Source organism: Trachinotus anak, unplaced genomic scaffold, assembly GCF_046630095.1.
Source record: "Trachinotus anak isolate AG129_WGS33_773 ecotype Australia unplaced genomic scaffold, CSIRO_AGI_Tana_v1 ptg000002l, whole genome shotgun sequence".
Classification (NCBI taxonomy): Eukaryota; Metazoa; Chordata; class Actinopteri; order Carangiformes; family Carangidae; genus Trachinotus; species Trachinotus anak.
The window spans coordinates 5,809,976-5,835,227 of record NW_027273853.1 but is presented as its reverse complement, the minus strand read 5'-3'; the positions used below and the strand labels follow the sequence as shown (position 1 = coordinate 5,835,227).

The 25,252-nt window shown below is 41.1% G+C and overlaps 1 protein-coding gene across 1 annotated transcript; it reads right to left on the bottom strand.

Moving 5' to 3' along the window:
- Positions 1–5,170: 5,170 nt before the first annotated feature.
- On the bottom strand, positions 5,171–25,127 carry crabp1a (cellular retinoic acid binding protein 1a). Its single transcript, XM_071492668.1, has 4 exons — positions 24,672–25,127; positions 21,085–21,263; positions 9,960–10,073; positions 5,171–5,528 (listed from the first exon to the last, which is right to left on the bottom strand). The coding sequence occupies exons 1-4, from the start codon at positions 24,739–24,741 to the stop codon at positions 5,478–5,480; spliced, it is 414 nt and encodes a 137-aa protein (XP_071348769.1). The 5' UTR covers positions 24,742–25,127; the 3' UTR covers positions 5,171–5,477.
- Positions 25,128–25,252: the final 125 nt, after the last annotated feature.

The window sequence follows — 25,252 nt, the reverse complement described above, 5'->3', positions numbered from 1 at the left end:
CCCGCAGCATTGTGGTGCACTCAGGAGGAAACTCATTCTTTCAGGGGATACAGGTCAAAAAGCAGGGGTGGTATAGACTTGTCCCAGCAGCCTCGTGTTTAGGAATGGAAACACTCGCTGAGTCCTCGTGAGGCGTAGTGTTGAAAGGACAACCTTTTAATCCCTGGCAGCTGTGAAGGGCAGAGACAGATTTGCTTTTTGTTTTTGATGTTGTGCCACTTTCTGGCCGTATCCACCCCCTGGACAGGACTGAAGTCCGTGCCAAGGCCCCTGACCACTGGTGAGGCAGCACCACATTTAGTTAGACTAAGGCTGTATTGGCTCAGACCACAGACTCATCTGTTGTGCACCTGCTCCGGGGAAGTGTCTTGAATAAGTTCCCCAAGGGTTTCCCAATAGAAAGATTTGTATGGTAGTAGTGCACGGCCTGGCTCATGCACCCAAGCAGTAAATTAGCTCCTGAGCAGCACTGAAACACTGTTTAAATAAAACAAAGGCTAAATTATTTATCAAGACAGAAGCGTTTGAAACCATGGATTGTAAGAAAAGGTTTACAGTCACTTTACCTTTCTCATACTTCAAAATGAATGGACTCAGTCATCCAATTGAAGCAGTTGCATCATGGTCTCCAACCTGTGTGAATTGGTTTGTTTTGCCCAGAGTTTTTGGCTTTAAAAGACCTTTATGGCAGAAAAACAAACAGTTCCAGCTCATCAGAGGAGGAAAGGAAGAGATTAATCCTCCTACAAGCAAATAAAGAGGAAAGTTTAAAAACCTGCAGTTGATAATAATATGAACTTTTGGTTTTTGGAAAAAAGAAAAAAAAAAAAAAAATATATATATATATATATATATATATATACATATATATATATATATATATATGAGGGAGCCTCAGGTATGGAGTTTTTTCCCCACTGTCACCAAGTGCTTGCTCATTCTTGGAACTATTGGGTTTCTCTTTATAATATTGTAAGATATTGACTCTTGCCCTGTAAAGTGCCTTGAGATGATATATGTTATGATTTTGTGCTATACAAATGAAACTGAATTGAACTGCACTTAATTGAATTTGGTGTCTGTTACTTGTACTTTAAATTAACAATACTACAAGTCTCCATTTATATTACATGGACAAGTTTGGGTCAAATACCCAAATTTGTCCATGTAAACATCCAAAATATCCAATGATACTGATCTAATCATTTTGAGTTTGCTCTGTAGTTTAGAGTGCACGTTTCCATCACTCACTCATTTCTTCGGACTTACTTTGCATCTGTCTGTGCATCTGTCCATCCATCCATCCTTCCATCAGTATCTGGGTCAGAACTCTGTCTTTCAGTCCACAGCCTTTCATCCAGCTCTTCCTGAGAGAATCCCTCACACTTTCAGGTGAGCTGGGAGGCACATGCCTTTGGTCTCTACATCAGTTATACCCAATACACCTTCTAAAGAAAGCACATGTTTGTATCTTTGCTCAGTGCCTGAATCCCTTCAGCTGGTTTCAATGACGTGAGGAAGCAGCAGAGGCTTGACCATGAAGTCCTCTTAGCTGACTGAATCCTCAATCTGTTATATACAGTGAAGACCCTCGCCATGCAAGAACCTGAGTTTGACCACCCACTGACTGTCAGAGACTAAAAAAACCCCAAAGTCCCCAAGTTACTGAAACTTTTCCTTTTAGGGCTGATCCTCACCCAGATCGTGTCACAACTAGATACAAACTGCTCTGATGCACATGATAAATCATTGACCATTGAAGCCCAAACAGCAGTCCAGTTCCCTCTTAGACCTGAATGCTTTTCAGATCTTGAACTGTGCTATAATTTAGTGTCCACTACTTAGAACTCCATATTCCCACAACACTTCCCATGATAGTGGTTCATAAATTTTCCAGGAGTACGGAGCATGTTGATTACAGACTTAAGTCACATGGCCCATTTCACTTTTTACTGTCATTAGGTTTTACCATCAATTGCATCTTCACCGTTGTATCTGAATTTTCCTTTACACTATATTAAAATGAAATAATGAGCTATTACTCAAACATTATGCATATAGATTGCAGATGGAGAGAACTGGCTTTAAAACTTTTTTTCCACATATGTTTTCCATTTTTCCCAACCAACTTTTAATTTAAACCTCAGGGCCACTCTACAGTGTGTAATCCTACATTCCTAATAATGATCCGTGTATAATAACAGCAATACCACATGTGTCATATGTTTTAACACTATCTTAACCATTACTCTTTTCAATTGTTTAGTGAAAAATTTACCTCTGTATTCCTATTTACTAGATTCTCTCTCTGATGTCATTGTTCTTGTCCCTATACTGACCACCTTGTCGGTGGAACAAGGGGCGACATAGATCGCTGGGCAATCAGGTTATAAAGGCTAGTGAAGCAAAAGAGGTCAGAGAGACGAACTGACCACAACGCTACTGTGTCTGTTTGTTCCAGTAACATTGCCTCCAAATCCCAGGCCCTGAGGGCGAGTCACACAAGGACAACTCTCCTCATTTCTACATCTCTTTGAATTCCCCAATACATTATGCAAAAATAACAAATGTCTCCAAGTGTTTCTGTGGATTTCTTATGAGGTTAACTCATTTTCTAACAATGAAAGCTCTCGTGTCGATGGCTGATTCATGTAAATGTTCAACTGTGGCATTAGTCACGCCACAGCCACAGGGCCCTGCTTGGAAGCTTTTGACTGTGTTTGCTCCAGTCTGTCTGGTCTTATCTTGCTGCCCCACTCTGTCTTTAATCTTGCTGCCTCAGAACTGTATCAGACACAAAGACGTGTCTCTCGGGAGTGTCTGGGAAGAAGCAGAGCAAGTGATGAATAGCAGCAGGGAGTGGGAGCCTGCAGCATGAGGGGATGAGGGGTTTTGAACCTAAGACTCTTTTAAAGGGGAAGTTCAGGCTTTTTACAAAGTGTATTAGTGTGATTTCATCATAAGTTGGGAGTTATTGCAGATTACTCCAAGCATTCCTGCACCCATTGTTTTGCCTGTGAAATTTCAGGGACGAAAGTTCACAAGTTTTATTGCAGTATAGCAAGGCAAAAGTGTTTTTTTTTTTTTTTTAAATAATAGAATTAAAACATAAAAGGTTTCTATAAAGGACACATATGTCTCCAAAATTATTATCTTATACCTAGATATATTCCCACCATTCCAGCTGCTTACTGCCCACCCTACCACTGAGAAGAACTTTTGTTCCCAAAGCCAGACAGCTGTGAAGACTCAGGCCAGTGTAGCCGGGCTGGCACAAGACCACTTTGGTCCTTAACTCCGCAAATGGACTTTGCCTGTTTGTCTGTTTTTTTCAGAGAATTTAAAGAGTGTAGTAAATTCACAGAAGATTTTGGACAAAGGAAAAGTAGGGCTGCACCACCCCCCATACTGTGGAGGAAATAATTATTTGATCCCTCACTAATTTTGTAAGTTTGCCCACTGACATAGAAGCGAACAGTCTATAATTTTAAAAGTAGGTTCCTTTTTACAACGAGAGACAGAATATCAAAAAGAAAATTCAGAAAACCACATTATATAAAAGATATAAATTGATTTGCATTTCTTTGAGTGAAATAAGTATTTGATCCCCTGCCAACCATTAACAATTCTGGCTCCCACAGACTGGTTAAATACTCCTAGTCCTTAGACACACCGAAAAAAACTTGTTACCTGCAGCAAAGACACCTGTGTCAATCAGTCACCTGTATAAAAGACACCCATCCATGCAAACAGACTCCAACCTCTCCACCATGGGCAAGACCAAAGAGCTGTCTAAGGACATCAGGGACAAGATTGTAGACCTGCACAAGGCTGGATTGGGCTACAAGACCATAGGCAAGAAGCTGGGTGAGGAAGAGACAACTGTTGGTGCAATTATTCGAAAATGGAAGACACACAAAATGACCATCAATCGACCTTGTTCTGGGGCTCCACGCAAGATCTCACCTCGTGGCATATCACTGATCATGAGGAAGGTGAGAAATCAGCCAAGAACTACACAGGAGGAGCTTGCTAATGATCTCAAGGCAGCTGGGACCACAGTCACCAAGAAAACCATTGGTAACACACTACGCCGCAATGGATTAAAATCCTGCAGTGCCTGCAAGGTCCCCCTGCTCAAGAAGGCACATGTACAGCCCCGTCTGAAGTTTGCCAATGATCACCTGAATGATTCAGAGAAGTCTCGGGAGAAAGTGCTGTGGTCAGATGAAAAATCGAGCTCTTTGGCATCAACTCAACTCGCCGTGTTTGGAGGAAGAAAAATACTGACTATGACCCCAAGAACACCGTCCCCACCGTCAAGCATGGAGGTGGAAACATTATGCTTTGGGGGTGCTTCTCTGCTAAGGGGACAGGACGACTTCACCGCATTGATGGAAAGATGAACGGGGCCATGTGCCGTAAAATCCTGAGTGACAACCTTCTTCCCTCTGCCAGGGCACTGAAAATGGGTCGTGGATGGGTCTTCCAGCACGACAATGGCCCAAAACATATGGCCAAGGTAACAAAGGAGTGGCTCAAAAAGAAGCATATTAAGGTAATGAAGTGGCCTAGCCAGTTTCCGGACCTTAATCCCATAGAAAATCTGTGGAGGGATCTGAAGCTTCAAGTTGCAAAGCAACAGCCTCGAAACCTTAAGGATTTGGAGATGATTTGCAAAGAGGAGTGGACCAAGATTCCTCCTGATATGTGCACAAACCTGGTAATTAAGTACAAGAAACGTCTGACCTCTGTGCTTGCCAGCAAGGGTTTTGCCACCAAGTACTAAGCCATGTTTTGCCTGGGGATCAAATACTTATTTCACTCGATAAAATGCAAGTCTGTTTGTCTTTTATTTAAAGTGATTTCCTGGATTTTCTTTTTGATATTCTATCTCTCACTATTTGAATAAACCTACCATTAAAATTATAGACTTTGTTTCTTTGTCAGTGGGCAAACTTACAAAATCAGCGAGGGATAAAATAATTTCCTCCACTGTACGTCTGTTGAACCTCTAACCATACCCAACATCACAGCTGGGTGTGGTCAGGTGTGTTGTACCTGTACGTAGCTTTGACATGGCGAGGTACATCACTGGCTCACTGGATGTAGACAAAACTATGTTTGTTTACAAGAAAACAAACGCATATTATCAGGAAAGAGGCTCTGAAACCGTTTGTTCCATTTTATTGTTTCCTGTCATGAATACTTAATCGATGCAACTGATGACTAAATCCTACGTAAACAGCTGACACCAGGGTTGCAGGTATGGACACTGAGCTATCCAGCTACTGTACTGCAGACACAATACTCACTACAAATAACCAGATTACAGGGACTATGCAGATTGATGTTTACAGATTACACAGGATACTTTGCAAATGTGTTAGCATGTTAGCATGACAGAGTGTTGTAGGGTTTAAGCAAGTTGTGGTTCAACTGGGTTTCTGCCTTGTCCCGACGAAGTTTGTAGAGCGTCATTCCCGGACGTAAATCCGTGTGCACACTACGTCATCTGCCCCAAAAATCTGGAGGAAACACAAAGACATTTCTGCATTTTAGACACCTGACAGTGATTAGCCCTTACTATGAGTTTAATGAGATTCACATCTTGAAGCTGTTTGCTGTTCAGCTTCAACAAACACTTTTAGCAAACACCTTGGTACGCTACAACGGGGGTAATCGTCAGATGGTCTGAGGCTGCATTCAGGCCAGTTTTAGCATGATGTGAAGCAATGCAGCCTTCTCATTCATTTGAACAGAGCCCTCAAACCCGGCTCTGATAGAACAGTACAGGGTCATCCAAGGCACTGCATTTGCCAGTTGGGTAGTTGTTAGGAGTTGTGGCATTTTTGATTTTGGATTTGGATGGATTTTTTTGTAGGACATTGACAGACAGAGTGGTGCAGACATTGTTTCAGAGCATTGTGCTGAAGAGAGAACTGAGCCAGAAGGCAAAGCTTTCGATTTACCAGTCGATCTTCATTCCGACCCTCACCTATGGTCAAGAGCTCTGGGTAGTGACCAAAAGAATGAGATCACGGATACAAGCGGCTGAAATTTGTTTGGGATTGTCAAAAAGGAGCCAATTGAGGTGGTTCAGGAATCTGATTAGGATGCCTCCTGAACGCCTTCCTTTGGAGGTACTTCAGGCACGTCCAACTGGGAGAAGTACCCAGGGTAGACCCAGAACTCATTGGAGGGATTACATATCCCATCTGGCCTGGGAGCACCTTGGGATCCTCCTGGAGGAGCTGGGAAGTGTTGCTAGAGAGAGGGACATCTAGAATAACCTGCTTAGCCTGCTACCATCACAAACTAACCCCGGATAACTGGAAGAAAATGGATGGATATATCGCTTTAATGTGTGCAAACAAGTACACAGTGAAAGGACTAAAAAGACACACAACAAATAATTTTTGCAGCGGTACAAGGGAGACAGTGTGTGTGGCAATTTGCATCAGTACTTACTACTTTACTTCTTTAAATGTGGCTGGACACATTGTACGAGCTAGTTTGTTTCAAGACTGAACCTTTATGTGTCTCTACAACTTGTCTCATTGTAGGTTGTGATAGTTTTACCATATTGTTCTCATTATGAGAGAGGCAAAGTTGATGGGCTTATTTGAGAAAAATAAAAAATTTGGATTTGAGTTCACAGTGAATAAAACTGTCCAACTAAATTTCAAAATATATAAAGCAATGATGTATATGTCACAACATCACAGGCAAATTATGGACATCAATCTAGGTCACGCTGGCCAACTCTTGATGATGAAACCAAAAGAAACTGCTTAATAACTGATCTATGCATCATTTGAATGCACAGGCTTGAAGTCCAATCTTCCGATGCTCCATCATTTTCCAATTTTATTTCAGGCTGATGTAGCTGAAGGAAATCCACACAGCCCTGCCCTTATAGTGTTTTCAGACTAAGCCAATTAAACGGATCATGCAAATCATATGGAAATGTGCCCCAGTTACAGTGTGAACTGCCACAGACACTCAGACCATTGTTTTATGATCAGCACTCCTCCTCTAAGACTCAAGCTGAAGCTCTGCAGTTGTGGGGTTGTCTCTGTGTCTGAGGGACAGATGTAGATATGATTCAGGTTCAGACAGTGGCTGTTTTGGTTTTTCCAGTTGCTCGTCCCAAAAGAAAGAGGTTGTCTGCATGGGTGCAAAGATGACTCATGTCTTTTTCTCCAGAGAGGATTTAAATTTTCCAGGATTTTAATGATACAGTATTTACTTAATCAGCATCAAGTTTTGTACTTCAATGAGAATGTATGTTTATGAGCAGGTATTTTTATGCTGTCATTTCCCAGCTGGTGTCAAGATATTAGGCTGATTGTTTAGTTTGAACATACGGTGGAGAAGTTAATGTGATTTCATATTTACATGTGTCAATATGTAATAGTTCCAATCACAGATGAATACTGACAAATTATATAAAAAGAAAAGAATAAATACTGTATTGTGAGACAGGACCAAAGATAACAGCAGCAGGAATCACATTTTCTGTTAAACAGTAACAGTCATATTCTAAACTTTGAGAGAGCACTCAAAATAGTCGGCACCTTGCTGTGAGTTAGCTAGCTAGCTGAAAGTGATAAATCATTGTGACTTGAGTGTTGATTTTGAAAAGTTTTTCAAAAGTTTTTGTAATTTGTTAATTTTGGTAAATATGTACAGATTTCAAGAAACTGAAAGTGATTGGAAAAGTAGATTTACCTTGTTTTAGTCATGATATACTGTATGTTCAGGTACATGAGAGGGTGCGAGTGTTTTCTTAAGGACTGCCTAAAAGTGAACTTCTGCAGGCATCAGTTTTCATTAAAAGTACAAGTAGTTGATATTTTGAGCCAATATACAGTGTTTCTAAAATGTACTTATTCCTCCAAGTCCCAATTACACAAGTCCAAGTCGGAGTCAGAGTCAAGTCCTTATTACCAAGGTCCGAGTCTGAGTCCGAGTCCAAGTCATCAAGGTTGGACTCCAGTGCTCAATGCACTCTGACATAGAAAAAAAAGGTCAACATTAAACACAAATGATGCAGCTGTCACCATTTACTTTGTGTGACACAGTAGCCAAACAAATGCACAACTAACACAAAAATCTGTGCCCAAGTCTCCAACTTCCAACTGCAAATACAGTCAATGTTCAAGTCGGTGTCCAACTCCGAGTTATCAGCGCTCAATTCCAAGTCCAGTCCCTAATCTCGGAAAACAAGACTCAAGAGTCCAAGTCCTGGACTCGAGTAGCACAACACAGACCTTTATATTTGTATTTAAGGAGATACTTCTATCCATTTCTCTTATTCTGGATGGTCACAGCAATTCTGTGTTTCTGCTGACAGTGTTTCCACACTGAGCTGCTGTCGGGTCACTCAGACAGGGAATTTCTCAGTGAAAAAAGCTGCCTATATCTGTCAGAGGACTGCAGATTTGGTCTCCCATCTCTTACAATGTAGAAGGACAAGATTCAGCAGCTAACAACTTTTTTAACGCACATTTAGTATTGTATTAAGACAGACTTGCAAATTACTTTTAACGGTCTATTACATCCATGTCCAAAACAATATTTCTCTCATGTGGTCTAAACCTATTTCACTCAAGGTGCCTGTGAGTTCTGCCTGAATGGAGGCATCTTCACTTTGTCACCACAGTTTCTTGTTGTCCTTCACTGCCCCTGCAAAGCTGCTGTGGCACCAACACTAGGGCAGTTGTCTCAGGTGGATGAGGACATTTGCTGGTTATGGTTGTCATGGCAACATCTACAAGTTGCATACACTCAGAGCCAATGTCATACCACGTAACTACAGTATGTGTGAATTCTATAATGTGTTGGATGAGTGTGACTGTGCAGCTTTTTGCTGATTAAAGAAATGCAGAATTGGGTCTCTGATTGCCGCAGTTTAAACGCGGTCTGTCTGATGGCGTGACAGCAGGGAGAGCTGAGGTGAGAAGAGCAGGGAAATACACAGAGGCTCGGCTGCTGTCACAGCTCGGCCGGATCAATCTCCATTAGTGTGTGAATGCTTCAGCTCCTCCAGGGCAGCCGGGCCAAAGTGTCACCGGAGAGTCAGGCGCTGTAACACTCCCTGCTCATTTCACCCAAACGCTGGGAAAGATTTCATACGTTCTGCCTTCTTCTGAGCACTGAAGATATGATTAAAGCTCCTCTTCCCAGTACTCGCTTCTGGCTTGTGTTACAAAGCTCTGCAAACATCCTGTGATGATTTTTTTCAGCATCTAAACCTTCTATATTGTTGTTTCAAGCTTTTGCCTGTTGGACATTCATCTTACAAGTACTCAAGGAACAACAAAGCAGAGCGTGGGAGCGCCGAACGTTGAGAGCAGAAAACTGTCGAGTCCCTGAGAACCTTTCGTGTGGTCCCCTGGTCTTGGACTGTTCCCCTGCACATCGTTCGGGGGGCTTTAGACCCATTGACTCTTGCCCATATTAATCTGGATAAATACAGGGGGTATTCCTGCAATGTCAGCGTAGCAGCTCCTCTTGTTCTCCTTTCACATCTCTCTGCGGGGTGGATGAAAGCTTGGCTCCTTGGGAAACGGCCTCTCTCATTTCCTTTACAGATGAATCTCCAGGGTGACTTCATTCACTCCCTGCCTTGTTTCATTAACCATTTCTCAAACAGAGCACACTAGCTGCTTGAAAATCCGATTTTGATGCACCTGACGACTTCTGAGCCTCCATGAGAACAAGCCACATAACAGGCAAACCATACAGATTAGCTACCCATGAGATCATACCCTGTCTGCTCTTAGAGTAAGGTTTAGGATTTTTTCTCTTTTTGTTGGGCATAGACCTCGGCCAGAAATATGAGTTATTTGAAAGTCATTAATCTACTGAACTAAAATGTTTTCCTTTCTTTTCTTTGCAGTAATCTATTAAGAAGCTTCCAGTAAGATAGTGAGTCATGGCTGTGCGCTCACCAGTGTAAGCTCATCTCCCTTCAGCTCTCGGGTCCAGTATGTTTTGGGGCCTTGGCCATCGACCAGAGTCTGCTGGCAGTGGATCTTGTTCTCTGACTCCCAGGTGGCGAGGCTCTGCAGGGGGAGACACAACAAGGTGGGAATGTCAACGTGAGGGTGTGAGTGATGGTAAAACACAGGGCTTTGTGATGTTACAGTGTACCGACACACTGACACACACTGGAGGTCACAAAACAAGATTTTCAACTGAAGTCACAACCTTCGTATTGTAAGTGGGTCCCCACTGTGTTTGTCCTGTGCACACGGGTGATGCAACATACAGCCCTGCCAGTGGTTTCACACTATTCTCCTGATCAACATGTGGCAGGAAGGAGCCTGGAAATACGGTAATGCACCAACAAAGACTGCAAGCTAGTAAACAATGATGTAGATGATGATGGATTTAAAACACTGTAAAATTTGGCACAATGCATTTTGATGAGAAAGACTTAATCTAAACATAACTTTTGGTTGGTTACAACAAATCTCATACAAGTTACCTTTAAGTGACACTGAGGAGGATTTTTTCATTTCATTGTTTCATATTTAACAAAATCCTCTGAAACTTAATTAGGCTTCTTTATCTATTTATTTCCATTTATAGAGTTTGTTTTTATTTTTTTGGCAGTTTTTTTTTTCCACAAATTGCATCTAAACATCCTCACAAAGTTCACAATGTGTAGTTGTTGTGGTTCAAGCGACCTCATTAACAACAGTTAAACAGGCACTGTATAATATATATACAGATACAAAACTGATTCAGCAACTGTACGGCTGACATCTAACCAGAAATTTTTTAAAAAATCAGAAACTGAATTTAGAGGGTAGTAGTATAATATTAAATATTTTAGTATAAAGCATTTATAGCTCAGGAAGAAGTATGTTCGTCCAGCCATGTGTGGTAAAGGGCTCAGTAATAGATAATAGATAAACCTGTGTTAAGTTTAAGTATACTTTTATTTTTACTCTTGCCTGTTTTTCATAGTTTAGGTTAGTTAGTTAGTTAGTTAGTTAGTTAGTTAGTTAGTTAGTTAGTTAGTTAGTTAGTTAGTTAGTTTATCCCTGCAGCCAGGTTGCAAAATGTGAATGCTGTTACAACAGCACATTAATGCCAATGGTTTTAATATGCAATTAAAAATATGTAATAATATATTAAATTATAATACAATATAACATTCACTTGAATGGGAAAGAGGTTTCAGAATCTTGGACCCCTCTGTATGTAATAAAAGTATATGTGTAATGTTCAGCTGTCCACCAACTTTTGACCATATATTATACAGCCTAGTTCATTAATGGTCAGGCCAGACATCAATGAACAAAGAAATATGATATTATAAATCAGTGGCCTGACTGAGGGAAAAAAACCAACCATAAAATCCTCTTAGCACTGTGGTTGGTCAGGGTCCCCGTCTGCTAATTCACTTCAATAATAGTTCAAATGACTTCAACAGGATTAGTCAGACTGTGACTTCAGGACTAATTTCTCCTGAAGTAACTGACTCAAATTGCCTATCAGAGTTAAGGGTTCATGAAAGATCAGGACCAAGGTGACCCTGTGGCGCTAATTTGTGCTAGCAGAGAGGATTTGTCATTTTGGTCAGCTTGGGGTCCATTAGCCACCCTCATGTTTCATTACCTCAGCCGTCCACTGTCACACAGGCTGTTCTGCTACAGGAACAGTTTGGGTAATACGCTTATTCACTTTGTTGCTGAGAGCGAGATGAGAAGATTGATACCACTCTCATTTTTAAAGCTAAAGTTCACTAATTAACAGGCTAGCCATTACCTAGCTGTACCTTCTGGCAGATATGAGACTTTTATCATTATCAACTCAAGAAAGTGTATTTTCCAAAATGTCAGACCAGTATTTTAATGGCTGTTTTACAGCTACAGGTTTTCTTATCAAGTCTTTAATGCAGATATCAGCCTACTCCTTACATCTTCTCTTCATTGTTGGCTTTGTGTTGCTGTTCTGATCCTCACACACAGCTGAAAAGTGTTTTCCTCTCAATAAAGCCAACTGCATTTTCCTTTTCAGCGCATCGTCTTAAGCCCGTGACCCCACTCCAAAGCCTGGGGCTGATCAAAGCTGCCATTGTTTCATCCAACTCAAGCTCAACATTTACATCCAGCAAAATAAAACTCTGGACAAACCCACTCTGAAAACCCATGAAGTTTTTTTTTGTACATTTGTAGTGTTGTTCATGGACAATTTGTCTTATCATTTGTACAATTTTGTACGTTGAAAAGTGCCTATACCCAGTTTTGGATGAAGCAGCAGCCTTGGTTTCTCAGAGGCAAATGTTAATCACCATATCAAAGGTAAGGAAAGCCATCATGGATCCCTGCAGGCTGCTGTCCGCAGACTTTGCCAAGCCTAACAGCAGGGCTTTTCTGCAGCTTTCTACAACTCTCCCTCTGATTTTCTTTTCTCATAAAGCCAGAACCCAGAGAGTCAATTAGCTACGGCTCCATTTTAGCGTTAGCATCAGTCAGCCTCTGACTTGGATGGATTTTCTCTCATTCTCTCTACTGCACATTAACTCACAGACAAATTCTCACGCATAGTCGTTCTCCTCCAGATAACACACCAGAGTTTGTGCACACACATTTGAGACCAAGACAAATTCACCCTGATAGTCCAAGGCTTTACCGTGTGCTGTCTTTTTCTGCAGTGTTTTACTTATCAGAACATCTGCTGCCTTTGGCTTTGATTCGGTGTTTGACAGACTTAAGCTTCTTCATCAGACACAAATAGTAGTGAGGGAACATTTCATTTCCTGCTTGGTTTTAAGTTTTATGTTGGATTTTACAACATTTCTTTCACAGCCTGAAATAACACACTAATTTCCACCTTTGGACTCCTCTCTTCCCACAGTTTGATCACATTATCTGTCTCTCATATTCCTCTCTCAGTAGCTTATGTCTTACCCTAAAGGCATCAAATCTGAAGCACAGTAGCTCTTTATCAGATCAGCTCTTTTTTTTTTTTTTTTTTTACCATGCAACAAATCTGGTGGTGAAGACAGTGCAGAAACTGCACTTTCTCTAATAACCACTCAACACTGCAACAACAAAAAAAATCTGACAGTACAAAAGTCAATTGTAAAAATTCCAACTTCTTGAATGATGAGTTTCCATAAAAAGTTCCATAAGCTTTTTTTCTTAGGAAGGCTCCTCGCTGAATGAAATGACCTTAAGTATCAGCAGCCATGATGAGAGCTGGTCCAGTTCTCTAAATGATAAGGAAAGGAGCTTCAGTGCTTCCTATCTTATCTCCTTTAGCATAGGAAACACTGGACCTTCCTTTATGAAATGGGAAATTAGAAAATGCCATGCCACAATTCCTTGTTGCACCAACATTTAAAACAATGCTCAATTGTAGTTTCACCACAGCAGATGTAAAAAAACAACAGAGCAGCTGCTTTATGTTTGTGACTTAATCCAAAACTAATGAAAATCTGACCATAAGTATAGATCTATTTTCTTTCAAATCCAGTTAGGAGTCATCATGACAAACAAGCACATCATCTGTATTATCGTCGTGATGATCTATAGATAAATGTTGTTTCAAAACCCAGATCTAAAGAAATAATTTTCTGTATTTAACAAATGTTTAAAAAAGTCAAAACTCTATACAGCCTGCATATATCTAAATATAATACATTCTGTCCCCTTACTCACTTACTTTTATTGAATTATTATTTTAATGGCTCAGCTCTTTCTACTTGTATTTTCCTTTCATATCATCTTTCAAAATTTCAGTCCTGTTTGTTTTGGTTAAAAAAAAATCCTGGAGTAAGTGCAGTCAGATTCTCTCAGCACTACAGTTGTCTTTTCCTAAATCCTTGACCTCACGACGTTATCCATCGAGGACAAGTGGTTAGGAAAGGAGATGATTTTGACTTTTTGACTTTTTGGTCTTACTTGGTCATTCCAGTAATTTTCTAATATCTGGTTTAAAGATACTGTAAGAATTGTGTTATATTTCGTCTTTCTCCTCTTATCACATGGTTAATGATTGTTTCACACTTATTCTGGCGGCATATATTTTTGTTTGTAGAAAACTGAGACAATTTCAGTGCAAGCAGGTGCAGTCGGTTTGTTGCTTTGAAATCGTTCACCCCCATGTTCCTGTGTCTGACATAGTTATATCTGAAACTGCCATTCGGAGTTGCTAAAGTCATGTTTAGTATACTCAATTCTTGTATTTGCTTTCCGTGACTTTGTATTTTACCCATCTGCTTTTTCCAGAAAACTTCCTGTCAGATTATTTGGACATAATAAACGTATAAGATTAAAGGGAGAAAAACAGACAAATCACAGAGAGTGATTAGACTTAGTTAATCGTGCTGAGTTGTTGATTTTGTTGAGAAGAATTTCCTTGAACTGATATAATACCATATTCATCATTCATTACAGAGAGCATTAGTCCTCATAAATACCGAACTGTACTGTTGCCTGTAGACAAATTTCACATTTTTAATTGTTAATTTGAAAAAATTTCAGCTGAACATGTTTTGTCTGTAATTAGTGCTAAATTTGATTATTTTATCCTGGGAAATTATTGGGGAATTATTTAGAAAATAAAACTCCAAATCAGCCAAGACTGAAAATGTTACAGCCTCAGTTTCCTGCACAGCTGAAACTGTGGGTGACAACACAGTTTTCTAGGGACATAGGTACTTTTAAATCAATGCGAGGAGCAGGCAGAATAACAAAGAATTGTTTAGCCTTGAGTTAAGTGAGACTCATACAAAAAAGTCAAAAGTCTGCAAAGCTTCACGGAAAAGAATTACCATCATCTTTATGTTACAGGATACTGTATAGTCCATCATCAGGACATACTTATGCCATTTTGTCCTTGTACCTTCCGTCAGTGTGCAACTGAACTCTTACATTTGTGTTTTTCTGTGACATTTTCTTATTCACACAGCCTGTCTGCTTCCCTGTGCCTCTCCATCGCCCCATGGCAGGTGACTGATACTGTGAGTGTGTCTCTATGGCAACCAGCTGGGTTAAAAGGGTCCATTTGTCTAAGCCTTTCTGCCCAGAAGTGACTCGCTTTGTTGCATCCTAGAAAATGAAGCGTAAGCATTCAGGTGAAAATATTGCAGCCTCACCACAGACGCTGTTTTATTTCTAAAAAGTTTGAACTTAATTCAGCCTCAGCTGAAGAAAACAGCAACGACTCTTGCTGTGCTAATGTTTGTCTTGGAGGTTTTTCCACATTAACAAACAGCTCTATCCATCGGAGCAGGTACATAATCGCCTCATTACGACTCCCACTCTGCACTAAAGCCTGTCTGTCTGGTGTCTGCTTCCCTGTCGCTTGTGTCACTGACAGCAAACACCTTATCACTCTCTCCTCCTGGAAGTGAGAAGAGACCGTCTGATCTCACCGCACTCACACAGATTAACAGGAGCTTTTTAACCTTGTGGCGGTGTTAATCAGCCCTCTGCTCTTCGCCAGGCGCAGATCAGCGTGTAATCCCTTTAACCATGGGGGCAGCTGGCCTCAGCCAGAACCCACTTAGCCCTCTCCTGCCAGTCGCTCCACCTGAGAGTCCGCCAACACCCCCCACCCCCCTCGCATCCCCGTGGCACATGTGCCAGTGTCAGTGGGCGCTGCCTCCTGCAGGTTTAGCTCCAGTCTTGTGTATGATGCCACATAAGAGCACAATATGCTTGTTGCTGAGAGCCACAGTCTCGCTATCTTCTTTGTAAAAAAAAAATAGACAGAATATACGAAACAGTAATAAACTATTGATAAAATGATATATTTTAAATTGTGTTGGCTTTGTACTCAAGCACGTAGGACATGAAAAGAAACAATAAATGTGGAGTTTAAGTTCTGGTTCTCACCTTTAACATTTCAGGAGACAAAACATAACATAAACTTGACGCTGCACTAATCAACATTTTGTATGTAAACAATTACTCAAGTGACCCTAAGTGCTTTAACAGGGGTTTCTTGTAGAGACAAACCCCACAGAAAATTATCACCAGACTCTGCAGCACTGTCAGCTTTATGGAGCATTTTAGTGCCTTACAGCTCATTGTTTTGGTTTTTCCAGCCGTCAACTTTCCTGTTTTGATTTAAAGGCTCACAGCTATACTCGGCATTGCTCCCAGCAGCAGCAGCAGCAGGCAGCTGTTTTCAGTAGGGAAAAAAACCCACCAGAGCCAAAAGAAAATGAATATTGGGCTTACATTTGTCAGGCGACCAGAAACATGAGTCCTAATGAATGATCATTTTGGTCTGTGTCTTCTGGTTGTGTAAAAAACATAAACTCTTTAGACAGTTATAAATGTCAGTGTTGTGTTTACAGCTTGTTCTGCTGTCTGTGGTCGAGTGATACTGATTGGTATCTTCCTCTTTATTGCTCTTTTACCGCAGCCAGCTTCACTTTTTGCCTTCAGTCTGGTCTTCAGCAGCAAAACAGCAGAATCCAAAATGAGACCGGGCGTTACAGCACACTGAAACTCAACTCCAGAGACATCCTCAAATATCCTGCTCAGTTTGGGGAATAGCTGAAGGCCACTTTAACCTCATACAATAACCTCATACAATGTCAAAGCAATGAGGGACAAACTCTCTGATTTTGTTGTAACCGTTTTTTGCAGGTGACTGCTGTGATGCTGAAGCTCAGACCCAGACAAATGGATGCAGCAAATTTGTGATGACAACTTGAGTTGTTGGCCTCGTAGCAGAGAGGCTTTGTATAGCAAAAAAGCCACACTGAGATTCATCTCGTCCTGCCCAGTACCCAGCATGCCCCAGGGCACAGACAGAAGGAGCCACGCTGTCTCCTGGGATCTGAAATAGGTCATGTCTGCTCCCCCTGACTGCAACATGGAGTTCAAACCATAAAACAACAGGTAGAGACAAAAATCTGTATCTCCCCTTTTAGCTTTTGACTGCTGTTTGAATATGTGAAATTTTGCATGTTAAAAGATGTGATATAGACAAAATACACAGATCAGACACTTAATGAAAACCATACTGCACATACCCGGTCGGTTTTCTGAAAACATATCTCTCCAGAAAGGATGTTGGCTGAATTTTGCTAACCAAATGGAGTCCATGCACGAAATTACACATTTTTCCCTTTCCATGAGCAAAATTTCTCTTCCACAACCATCAGTATCACTGCTCTCTGCTGCCCGAGAATGTCTCAGGATGGTAAAGTCTCAGCAATACATGTGAGGATAGAACCAGAAACTCTGCGGCTCTCTTGAAAAAACAAAACAAAAAAACAGAGTGGGAACCATAATGTTTATTGTTTTGACAGAGCAGCAGTCCTGCAGCTGAGAAAGACGCAGTGCTTTGCTTCAGGATGCTCCAGCGGAGCAGCTGCTGATACGTGGACTGTACAGTCGATGGATGGTTTTTCTCTCGGCACCATTATGTTTGCTCCAATGCAAATGAGATAAATCGTGCATTCAGTCAAACAGTCCAACTGGCAATTTAGGAAAATAAACAAATTCAACCAGTCCAATACTTTATGTGAATGTAACACAATCAACAGCTGATTTTAAAATACAGGTTGTACAAATTAATTAATGTCCCGAAGTCCCTCCAGTGGTTTTAATTGTCCTAGTTTTCAGACATTGAAGGTCCAATGTGTGATCTAAATCTAAACAAAAGGGTCAAAACACGAGATGGGAAAAAGTGTCACCTCCAGATTGAGTGAAGGGACTGACACTGAAATGGAGGTTAATGCTTAGAAATGGTTGCAAAAGAACGCAAGCTAACTCATGACAAATTTAAGATTATGCTACTTTTATTATCTATGATTTCATTTATGTGAATATACCTCTACTTTTAAAGGTCAACACATTTACAGACCTGTGGGCCTGTAAATATCAGACCACACTGTGCAGTGAAATAAGGATTTTCTAAAAAAAAAAAAAAAAAAATGCTTCAGCCCCCTAATGATAAATGAATGTCATAGATCTATTATTGACAGGTTTTATTAATTGCAATATATCTGCTAACTTGAAATGTGGAACCCCATTTAGCAAAAGTCCTCAATTTCAGAGGAAATCAGACTTTTTATTCAAACCCTGCAATTGTACATTAATGCTACTTTGAGATTATGAGGAGGAACCACTTTGATCCAAGATGCAGTTTCTTTTAAAAAGAAGTGGTGTTTTAAAAAGATATGGAAAATCTCATCTACAAAACCCAAAATGTATCCAGTGGTCAGAGAAACTTGAAAAGTTTAACTGTGGCTGTCAACAGCTCCCAGTCCCACGCCTGTTACGTAACGCTCCTCTGCTTCACTGCTACTGCCGCCGCAGCCTCTTCTTCATGAAAAGTGTGTACATACCGATGGAGGCAGACACTGTATACCCACCAGCTGCAGGACTTCCACAAGGAGAAAAAAAGATTTGTGTACCTGCTCAACAAATTACCTTTACATTTACATTTACAGAAAAAAATCAGATTCGTGCTTCATGGTTGCCTCTTCATGACATACCATATGAAATCTAATCAGTAATATCACACATGTTAAAGCCTCCTCACTCAACCTCCAACTGAATGTCTGTTTAGATTGTTTGATTTAAAGTGAACGTGTAAAATACTCTTTCTAGTTTCTGTTTAGCTTCTCTCAACCTGCCACACAATCAAGTTATGTAACAGCAATGAGAGTATAGACATTTAACACTGAGTCTGTTGGTTAACACATGCTACTTTTATGTTTTGCCCCCCCCCCCCCCCCCCCCCCCCCGTGTGACAGGACAACACTGGGTTATATCCTAACCTTGTTTACCCACTGCGTCCTCACCGACACCAAACAAGAGTCTTTGTCAGACTCTGGTTGCGTAGCAGAGGGCGATAAACAGATGTCAGCCTCTCGACCATTAATGCAAGACTCTCGTTACCTGCAGTGAGTCAGCTGCAGTGTGTTTTTGCCATGACATCTTGTCTCAGCATTGACTCTCCTCATTGTGTCTGTGCAGTTAAATTGTTGAGTGAATTGACTTCTTATTCCAACAAACTGAATGGCACAGACATCACATGGAAAAGCTTTAAAACCCAGAGGAAAAATAAGGATTGATTCATGTTACTTCTTCCCTCACAACAGTATCTTACAATATACCACATACAACATCGATGTAATTCATTTTATGAAGTAAGGAGCAAATTATAGAACAGAATAAAATAATAAATCAAAGGGGATTTCTTCTGCTTTGACATAAATTAGAAAAACAGGTTGGGCCCAGCTGTGAGAAAATGATCAGAATATGTCTTCACATTATCATTATCAACAATCGAGCTGCCTCATCTTCATTATCTGATTGAACAACGTACATATTTATTACGTCAGTGTCTCAGTGTTGATCATATCAGGAGACGTCTCCAAGAAGCCAGTTCAGTCAGTTCAGTACTTAAAGTAACAGTCCAGTCCAAGTTTTGTATTTATGATTAACGGAGTCTTGTTTTACAGGTATTAACATTTAGAGAGAGAGCAGAGCAGAAATTGTTATGGGATCCAGTAATTTATAAAACCTTAACGTTTCCCCAAAGATAAAAAAAAAATTAGAAGAGTATAATGTATGCTTCTGGCTACTCTCCAAACCTGTGCAGGAGCTCTGGCTGTGTATGGGGATGTGAGAAATCCCCCCGAGGGCCTCAAAAGGTTCAGAGAGAAACTCTCATCATCCCAACTCAAGATGCCCTTAATCCAGCTGCACAGGCGTGAGCATGATACCAATACACGAGAGCATGTGGAGGTTAATCTTTCACTGAACACTCAGCAACAACAGCACGGAGACAGCTCTGAAGACTGTGAATACACACACACAAACACACAAAGGATACCAGGAGAATCTAAATGATGTGAAAAGTTTAGAGTTTAGAGTGCCTGTGAGGCCATTTAATACATCGTACAACCTCTAAAAAGGTTCCGCCATTTTAAAAATGTCTTTGTCGTGTCCTGTGGTTGTGTTTCACTTGAACTACACTGGCCCCATGATTTCTGTCTCCATTTCTGTATCCGTGAGCTTCCAGAAAACATGCACAAACACGGACAAAATTAATGCGGAGTACGGACAGAAGGAGTCGTCCATATCTGTATCCATATCTGCTGGAGCCATAATGAGCCATAACCCTAAAATATAACATCTTAATTAATGGGAACCAGTTTTTGTCACACCTAAACCCAACACTCAAATTAATCTTAACCTCTAAACCCCTTAACCTTGTACACTTTATTTAAAGTCACAAATAACAATTTTGTACACAGCGCTGTTGAGTTTCAGAACTTTGGATTATTTTATCTACCATTCTGAGCAGCTGTTGCTTTCTATTCATTTCTGTATGATATAATTATACATTCAAAGTTGAATATTGTGGGGCAACGCAGTTGTCAAGACACATTTGATAAAACCACAATATTTCCACTTTGATTCTGAGATTTTTATTGCACATCATAACACTGTCAATTTTAAATAAAGACAAAAATACTGAAAAAATAAGCTTGAAAAGAACTTTTGCATTGTTACTGTTCAGTAAAGTTGTGCATCATTTATTTACAGAACCTTCTGGGGTTGCTGGAGCCAATCCCAGCTGGCACTGGGTGAGGACGCAGTCACACCAGTCTATCTGTACACCTACCTTCACACCTACAGGTCATTTGCAGTGCACACCTGCTCTAACTGCTCTGACCTGCATGTCTCTGGGTTCCCAGAGTACCTGAGGAGGGCACAGGGAGAACATGGAAACTCCACACAGAGAGGCCCGAGGTCCGAACACAGGACCTTCTTGCTTCCCAGCCACTACAATAGTCGTACATTATTTTGACTAAATTAATGCAGCGCTGATGTTTTCTGTGATGTTTTACAGAACTCAGTTTTAATAGTCTCTTAATAGATTTACATGGTGCACGGAAAAATGGAAACCACTGCTGCTGGAACTACAGGAAAATAAATAAGATGATATAGAAACTGTATAGTCTGCTTTCAAAAATGGTCAGCAACACGAACATGTTCCTTCAGTCTGTAGTTTTCCCTTTATGCTACACCAGAATTCATACAATCTGTTGAGTCTGACTGTGCTGTTTCCAATATGTACCTTGCACTTTCGTCCGTCCACCGTCTCCTCATCAAACTCTTCACCGATGTGGAAGTTGATCTCGGTGGTGCGCACGCTGGTGGACGTTTTGATGTAGAACTGCTCACCGTCCTGACGGATTTCCACGTGGGGGCTGGAGGCCGCCGCCACGGCCACCTTCCTCAGCATGGCGTTCACCCCTGAGCAGGTACAACACAGGCCCGAGCAACAACAGAAGAAACAGGGCTCAGTTTCATCATTTTAACAAGATTCATTAAAGGGAAATTATGGGATATTTTTCTGTCTCATAGAAGAAAATTATGTTTTATGGTTGTTGATCATTACTCATGACTACATAATTACAACATGCTGACTTATCTGTCACCTTTAATCATTTTTTAAACTTGTTTCGTAGTTGAAAAAGATCCAAGCAGATATAATTGTTATTGTAGTAATTTCAGTAATGTGTATTGTGGTATGTTATCTCTTTATGAAATAATTGTTTCGTGACTGTTTTAATCAGTGAGCTAATACACCATGGATGTTTTTAGTGTCCATTATGCTCCACCATAATTACAGAAGTGCCAGAGGCCATTGTTTTTGCTTCTTATTGGTCACAGACAGAGGTCAGCAAGAGTTACAGACAGTTTCTTTCCCCATAAAATCAACTTTAGTCATGACACAGCAGTAGAAGAAAGGATGCATGCTAAAGGTTGATCTCTGCTCGATACTGAGAAGCTGAGACACGAAAGAGAAAGTGTATAAAATTGGCTGTATCTTAATACTGGGTAAATGGTTCTTTAATTTTGTTTCAATTTAGCTCAAACTAAATCAAATTTACATGTATTTAACAGAAAAACTGAGAGACAGACACAAAATCTGCACAAAAGAGAGAGATGAAGTCATTTCACTGCCTCTTTCAGTCTCATCGGTTCTAAAATTTGCACCAAAACAACCTCCAGTATTTTCTCTTGTCTTTCTGTCCTGCTTTACCCTCGACCCCACCCAGTCTGAGACGTCTCCAGGCCCTGATGCCACATTCAATCAGGCACAGGACCTCAGATACAGAGACACATACTGGGTGCATCTCTTTGTACTGGTGTGTTTAAACATGGACATCCACAAGCTTAAACTCTAACTAGGAATGACAGAAACGTCGATGCTTCAGAGAAAAAACCTGATGAATGTTCTGTGGCTCTGACAGAACACCTCAACTATTTCTCAAAACTGGGAGAAATCTGTGGAATTTCTGGCTTTGAAGCCCGTGTGAAGGATTGTTCAGCCATGTCTGGAGGAAAAAAAAACGAAGTCTTGAGGATGTCGGGGCAGATCAGCGCCGGCTCTCCTTTTGTCTGGTGGCTGTAAGAGCGGCGATCTTGCGCGTGGCACAGCCCAGGCTTGTTGCAGCGCCCTGTTTGACTCTGCAAGGCCATCTGGCTGTATGTCCTGCCAAAGGTCCTGGGTCTTTTATTTCATTGCCCTCTTTTACCAATATTCGAATACATAAAAAACCTGTGACTTTACAAACAAGATCAAGTATTTAATGTTGCAAAGTTTTCATGGATTTTGAAAAAAGAAATTCAGCTCTACTTAGTTTTGAAAGATCCTCCTAAACCCAAAACCACCGTGGTTTTACATGGTCAACACCCAGGAATAAAAACATATTACTTTGACTTACACTTGACCCCACCCATGATCTGAGGGATCGCGCCATGTGTTTTTATAGCATTAAAAATGTATTAGCACGAATTAGCCAGGCAGTCTGCCCTCATGTCTGAAAAGTTGGCATTTGTTCAAGTCTTAATAAGCATTTTTAGCTTCATCTATGTCCAAAATGAGCGTAGAGAACAACAGGCTTTGGGTTTTAGATTATTGTATAATGGAGTACATGGTCTTACAGAAACCTAGGGCAAGGTAGAGAAAGGTGACTGTATTAACACCAATAACCAAACATCTCAGGTTTCTGCAGGTCCTGATAGAGTCCCCATTAACTCAGGCAAGTCTTACAAAATCAGCCTTTTTGCTCAGACACGTATGCCTGCTCTCAGTCTGTGAGTCTGATCACTCCATACAGCTCTGTTCACTCAGTGTGCTCCTATCTGCACCCTGGATCTAACAGTCCCCTCCTACAGTAGGGAAACCTCCGAGTCAACAGATAATTATGAAGATGTTGATGGAAAGTGGCGGCCCTGCAGCACTGGAATCCACATTAGTTGCCCATCGCAGCTCTCAATTGACCAGGCCCTTATGTAAGAGCGAACGAGTGATCTGTTCCAGCAGATGTGGTTAATGTGTTCACGAATGGATGAGGCGCTAAACTCAGAGTTCCCCTAAAATCAGAGCAGCAGTTGTTTTATGGACCTTATACTAAGAGCAAGCATGTTTGTGAGGTGTTGAATTTGTTTTGTGACTCAAAGTTAATCAAAAACTTCCATGAATTTTACTGACTTTCAAAATAATTGTATTTTTGGATGGCCTTTGGGGTTTTCTTTTTGACACCAAGGAATTAAATAGAAGTTTAAAGGATAAGGCTGTTATTTATCTAGTTTTTCACTTTGTCATCAAACCCCAATAAAAAACACCAACGATGTGTTAGTCCATCTCTGAACCCTCTCTAACTTTCGCTGCTTGTCTGTGGCTCTCAGATCCTAATTCATTGTTTCCCATCGAAGGCTTAGAAACTTCCTGAAACAACTGGGCACTGTAGTTTTTGGTAAATGTCTCTTGAACAAGAGTGAACAGTGCATTGGCTGGGGACTATTTTCAGCTGCAGATTAATATTCATTTGGTATTTACAACAAATTTGCTCTTAAATCCTTAAGAAATCTTACATGTGCTGTTAAGTTCTGTGCAGCGGCACAAATGGCTAAATTGTTGGTTATTCCATGGTACAAAACTGTTCACTTTTCAACTTCACTCACTCTGTTTGCGCTAAGATGGGAACCATTCATGCCTAAAAAGTTGTAATCCAGTTTTGTGTCAACACTTCCTGGAGAGTTGCTGCAGCCGCTCGCTGTACTCTGAGCGCGACTTCTCCCTAAAGATTTCTACATTATTCTAAAGACACCCAGCCCTTTTGCTGTGCCCTCTCTGTTTCAGCAGTCCCGGCGTGACGAAACGCTGCAACACAATTGAATGACCCAGTTAAACTGGTCCAAATCTAAACCATCACAATCATCAGTTAAGACCAAGAAGGGTGAAAAAGATGGGAGACAAGAGAACAACACTGGGCTCCAGAGACCTCCCCTGGCATTGCTAATGCATGCCCTACTTAAATGCTTAACATGAATAATGTTGTGCCCCCCTCCTCTCATCATGTAACAATACCACGTCTGTTTGGGCTGGAATTCAGCATCCAGTGTTTCATATCTCCTGTAAAGCCGAGGGATTTCCCTGCAGTAGCATCTCCCTGTAGATCTCTGCCTCCTTTTCCCAGGGAGCTCCTCCGAACAATAAGATGTTGTTGGAAGTCAGGCATGCCATTCCCAAAAGAACAAGAAAAGCCTTTTTCTATATGGACGTGATGGATAGTCAACCTCATGCAGGGATGTGGTGCTGGCTATGGAGGGGAGAGAGGAGAGGGAGAAAAGAGAGAGGAGAGGGCTTACCCAGGGCTTTGAGAAGTTCATCAAAATTCTCACTCTTCTTCATCTTCCAGGTGCCGGCAAAGTTAGGCATGTCTGCAGAGGCTGAGTGTGAGGGCTGCAGAAAGAACCTGTTCCACGCTTTGATGTCTGTCTCCCTCTCTTTCCTCTCTCCTCTGTCTCTCTTTGACTCTTTCTCACCCTCCTCCTCCTTCTCTGCGCTCCTGTCTCCTCTGCTCTGGGCTCAGCCTCTCGTTCACACTGTTACACCCAAGCCTTTCTCTAGGCTTCTTCTTTTATTTATTTATCCACACAGCCGGGGGCTCACACACACACACACACTTCTGCCGCGTCTTCGTCAATGTGTCTCAATGTGCTGGCTGCAGTCTTGTCTTTAGCTCCTTTATAGCTACTGTCTTTAATGGGAGTCAGAGCAGGTCCCTCCCCCTGAAAGCTGTGTCCCATTAACACAGTAGAGCGAGACTGACGTCGCGGCTCTCTTTGGGAATCAAAACGGCTGAATTCATTCTTTTAAAGTGTATTTATAGAGCTTCAGTTTGTCAACAACTCGATTATGAGCAGTCATTTATCACTGATGTCCTTTC

Coding starts and splice junctions, on each gene's coding strand:
- crabp1a (XM_071492668.1), bottom strand. CDS start 24,741: ATGCCTAACTTTGCCGGCACCTGGAAGATGAAGAAGAGTGAGAATTTT. Junction 21,264..24,671: donor TGAACTTCTCAAAGCCCTGG/GTAAGCCCTCTC, acceptor GTACCTGCTCAG/GGGTGAACGCCATGCTGAGG. Junction 10,074..21,084: donor TGGACGGACGAAAGTGCAAG/GTACATATTGGA, acceptor CTCCCCCTGCAG/AGCCTCGCCACCTGGGAGTC.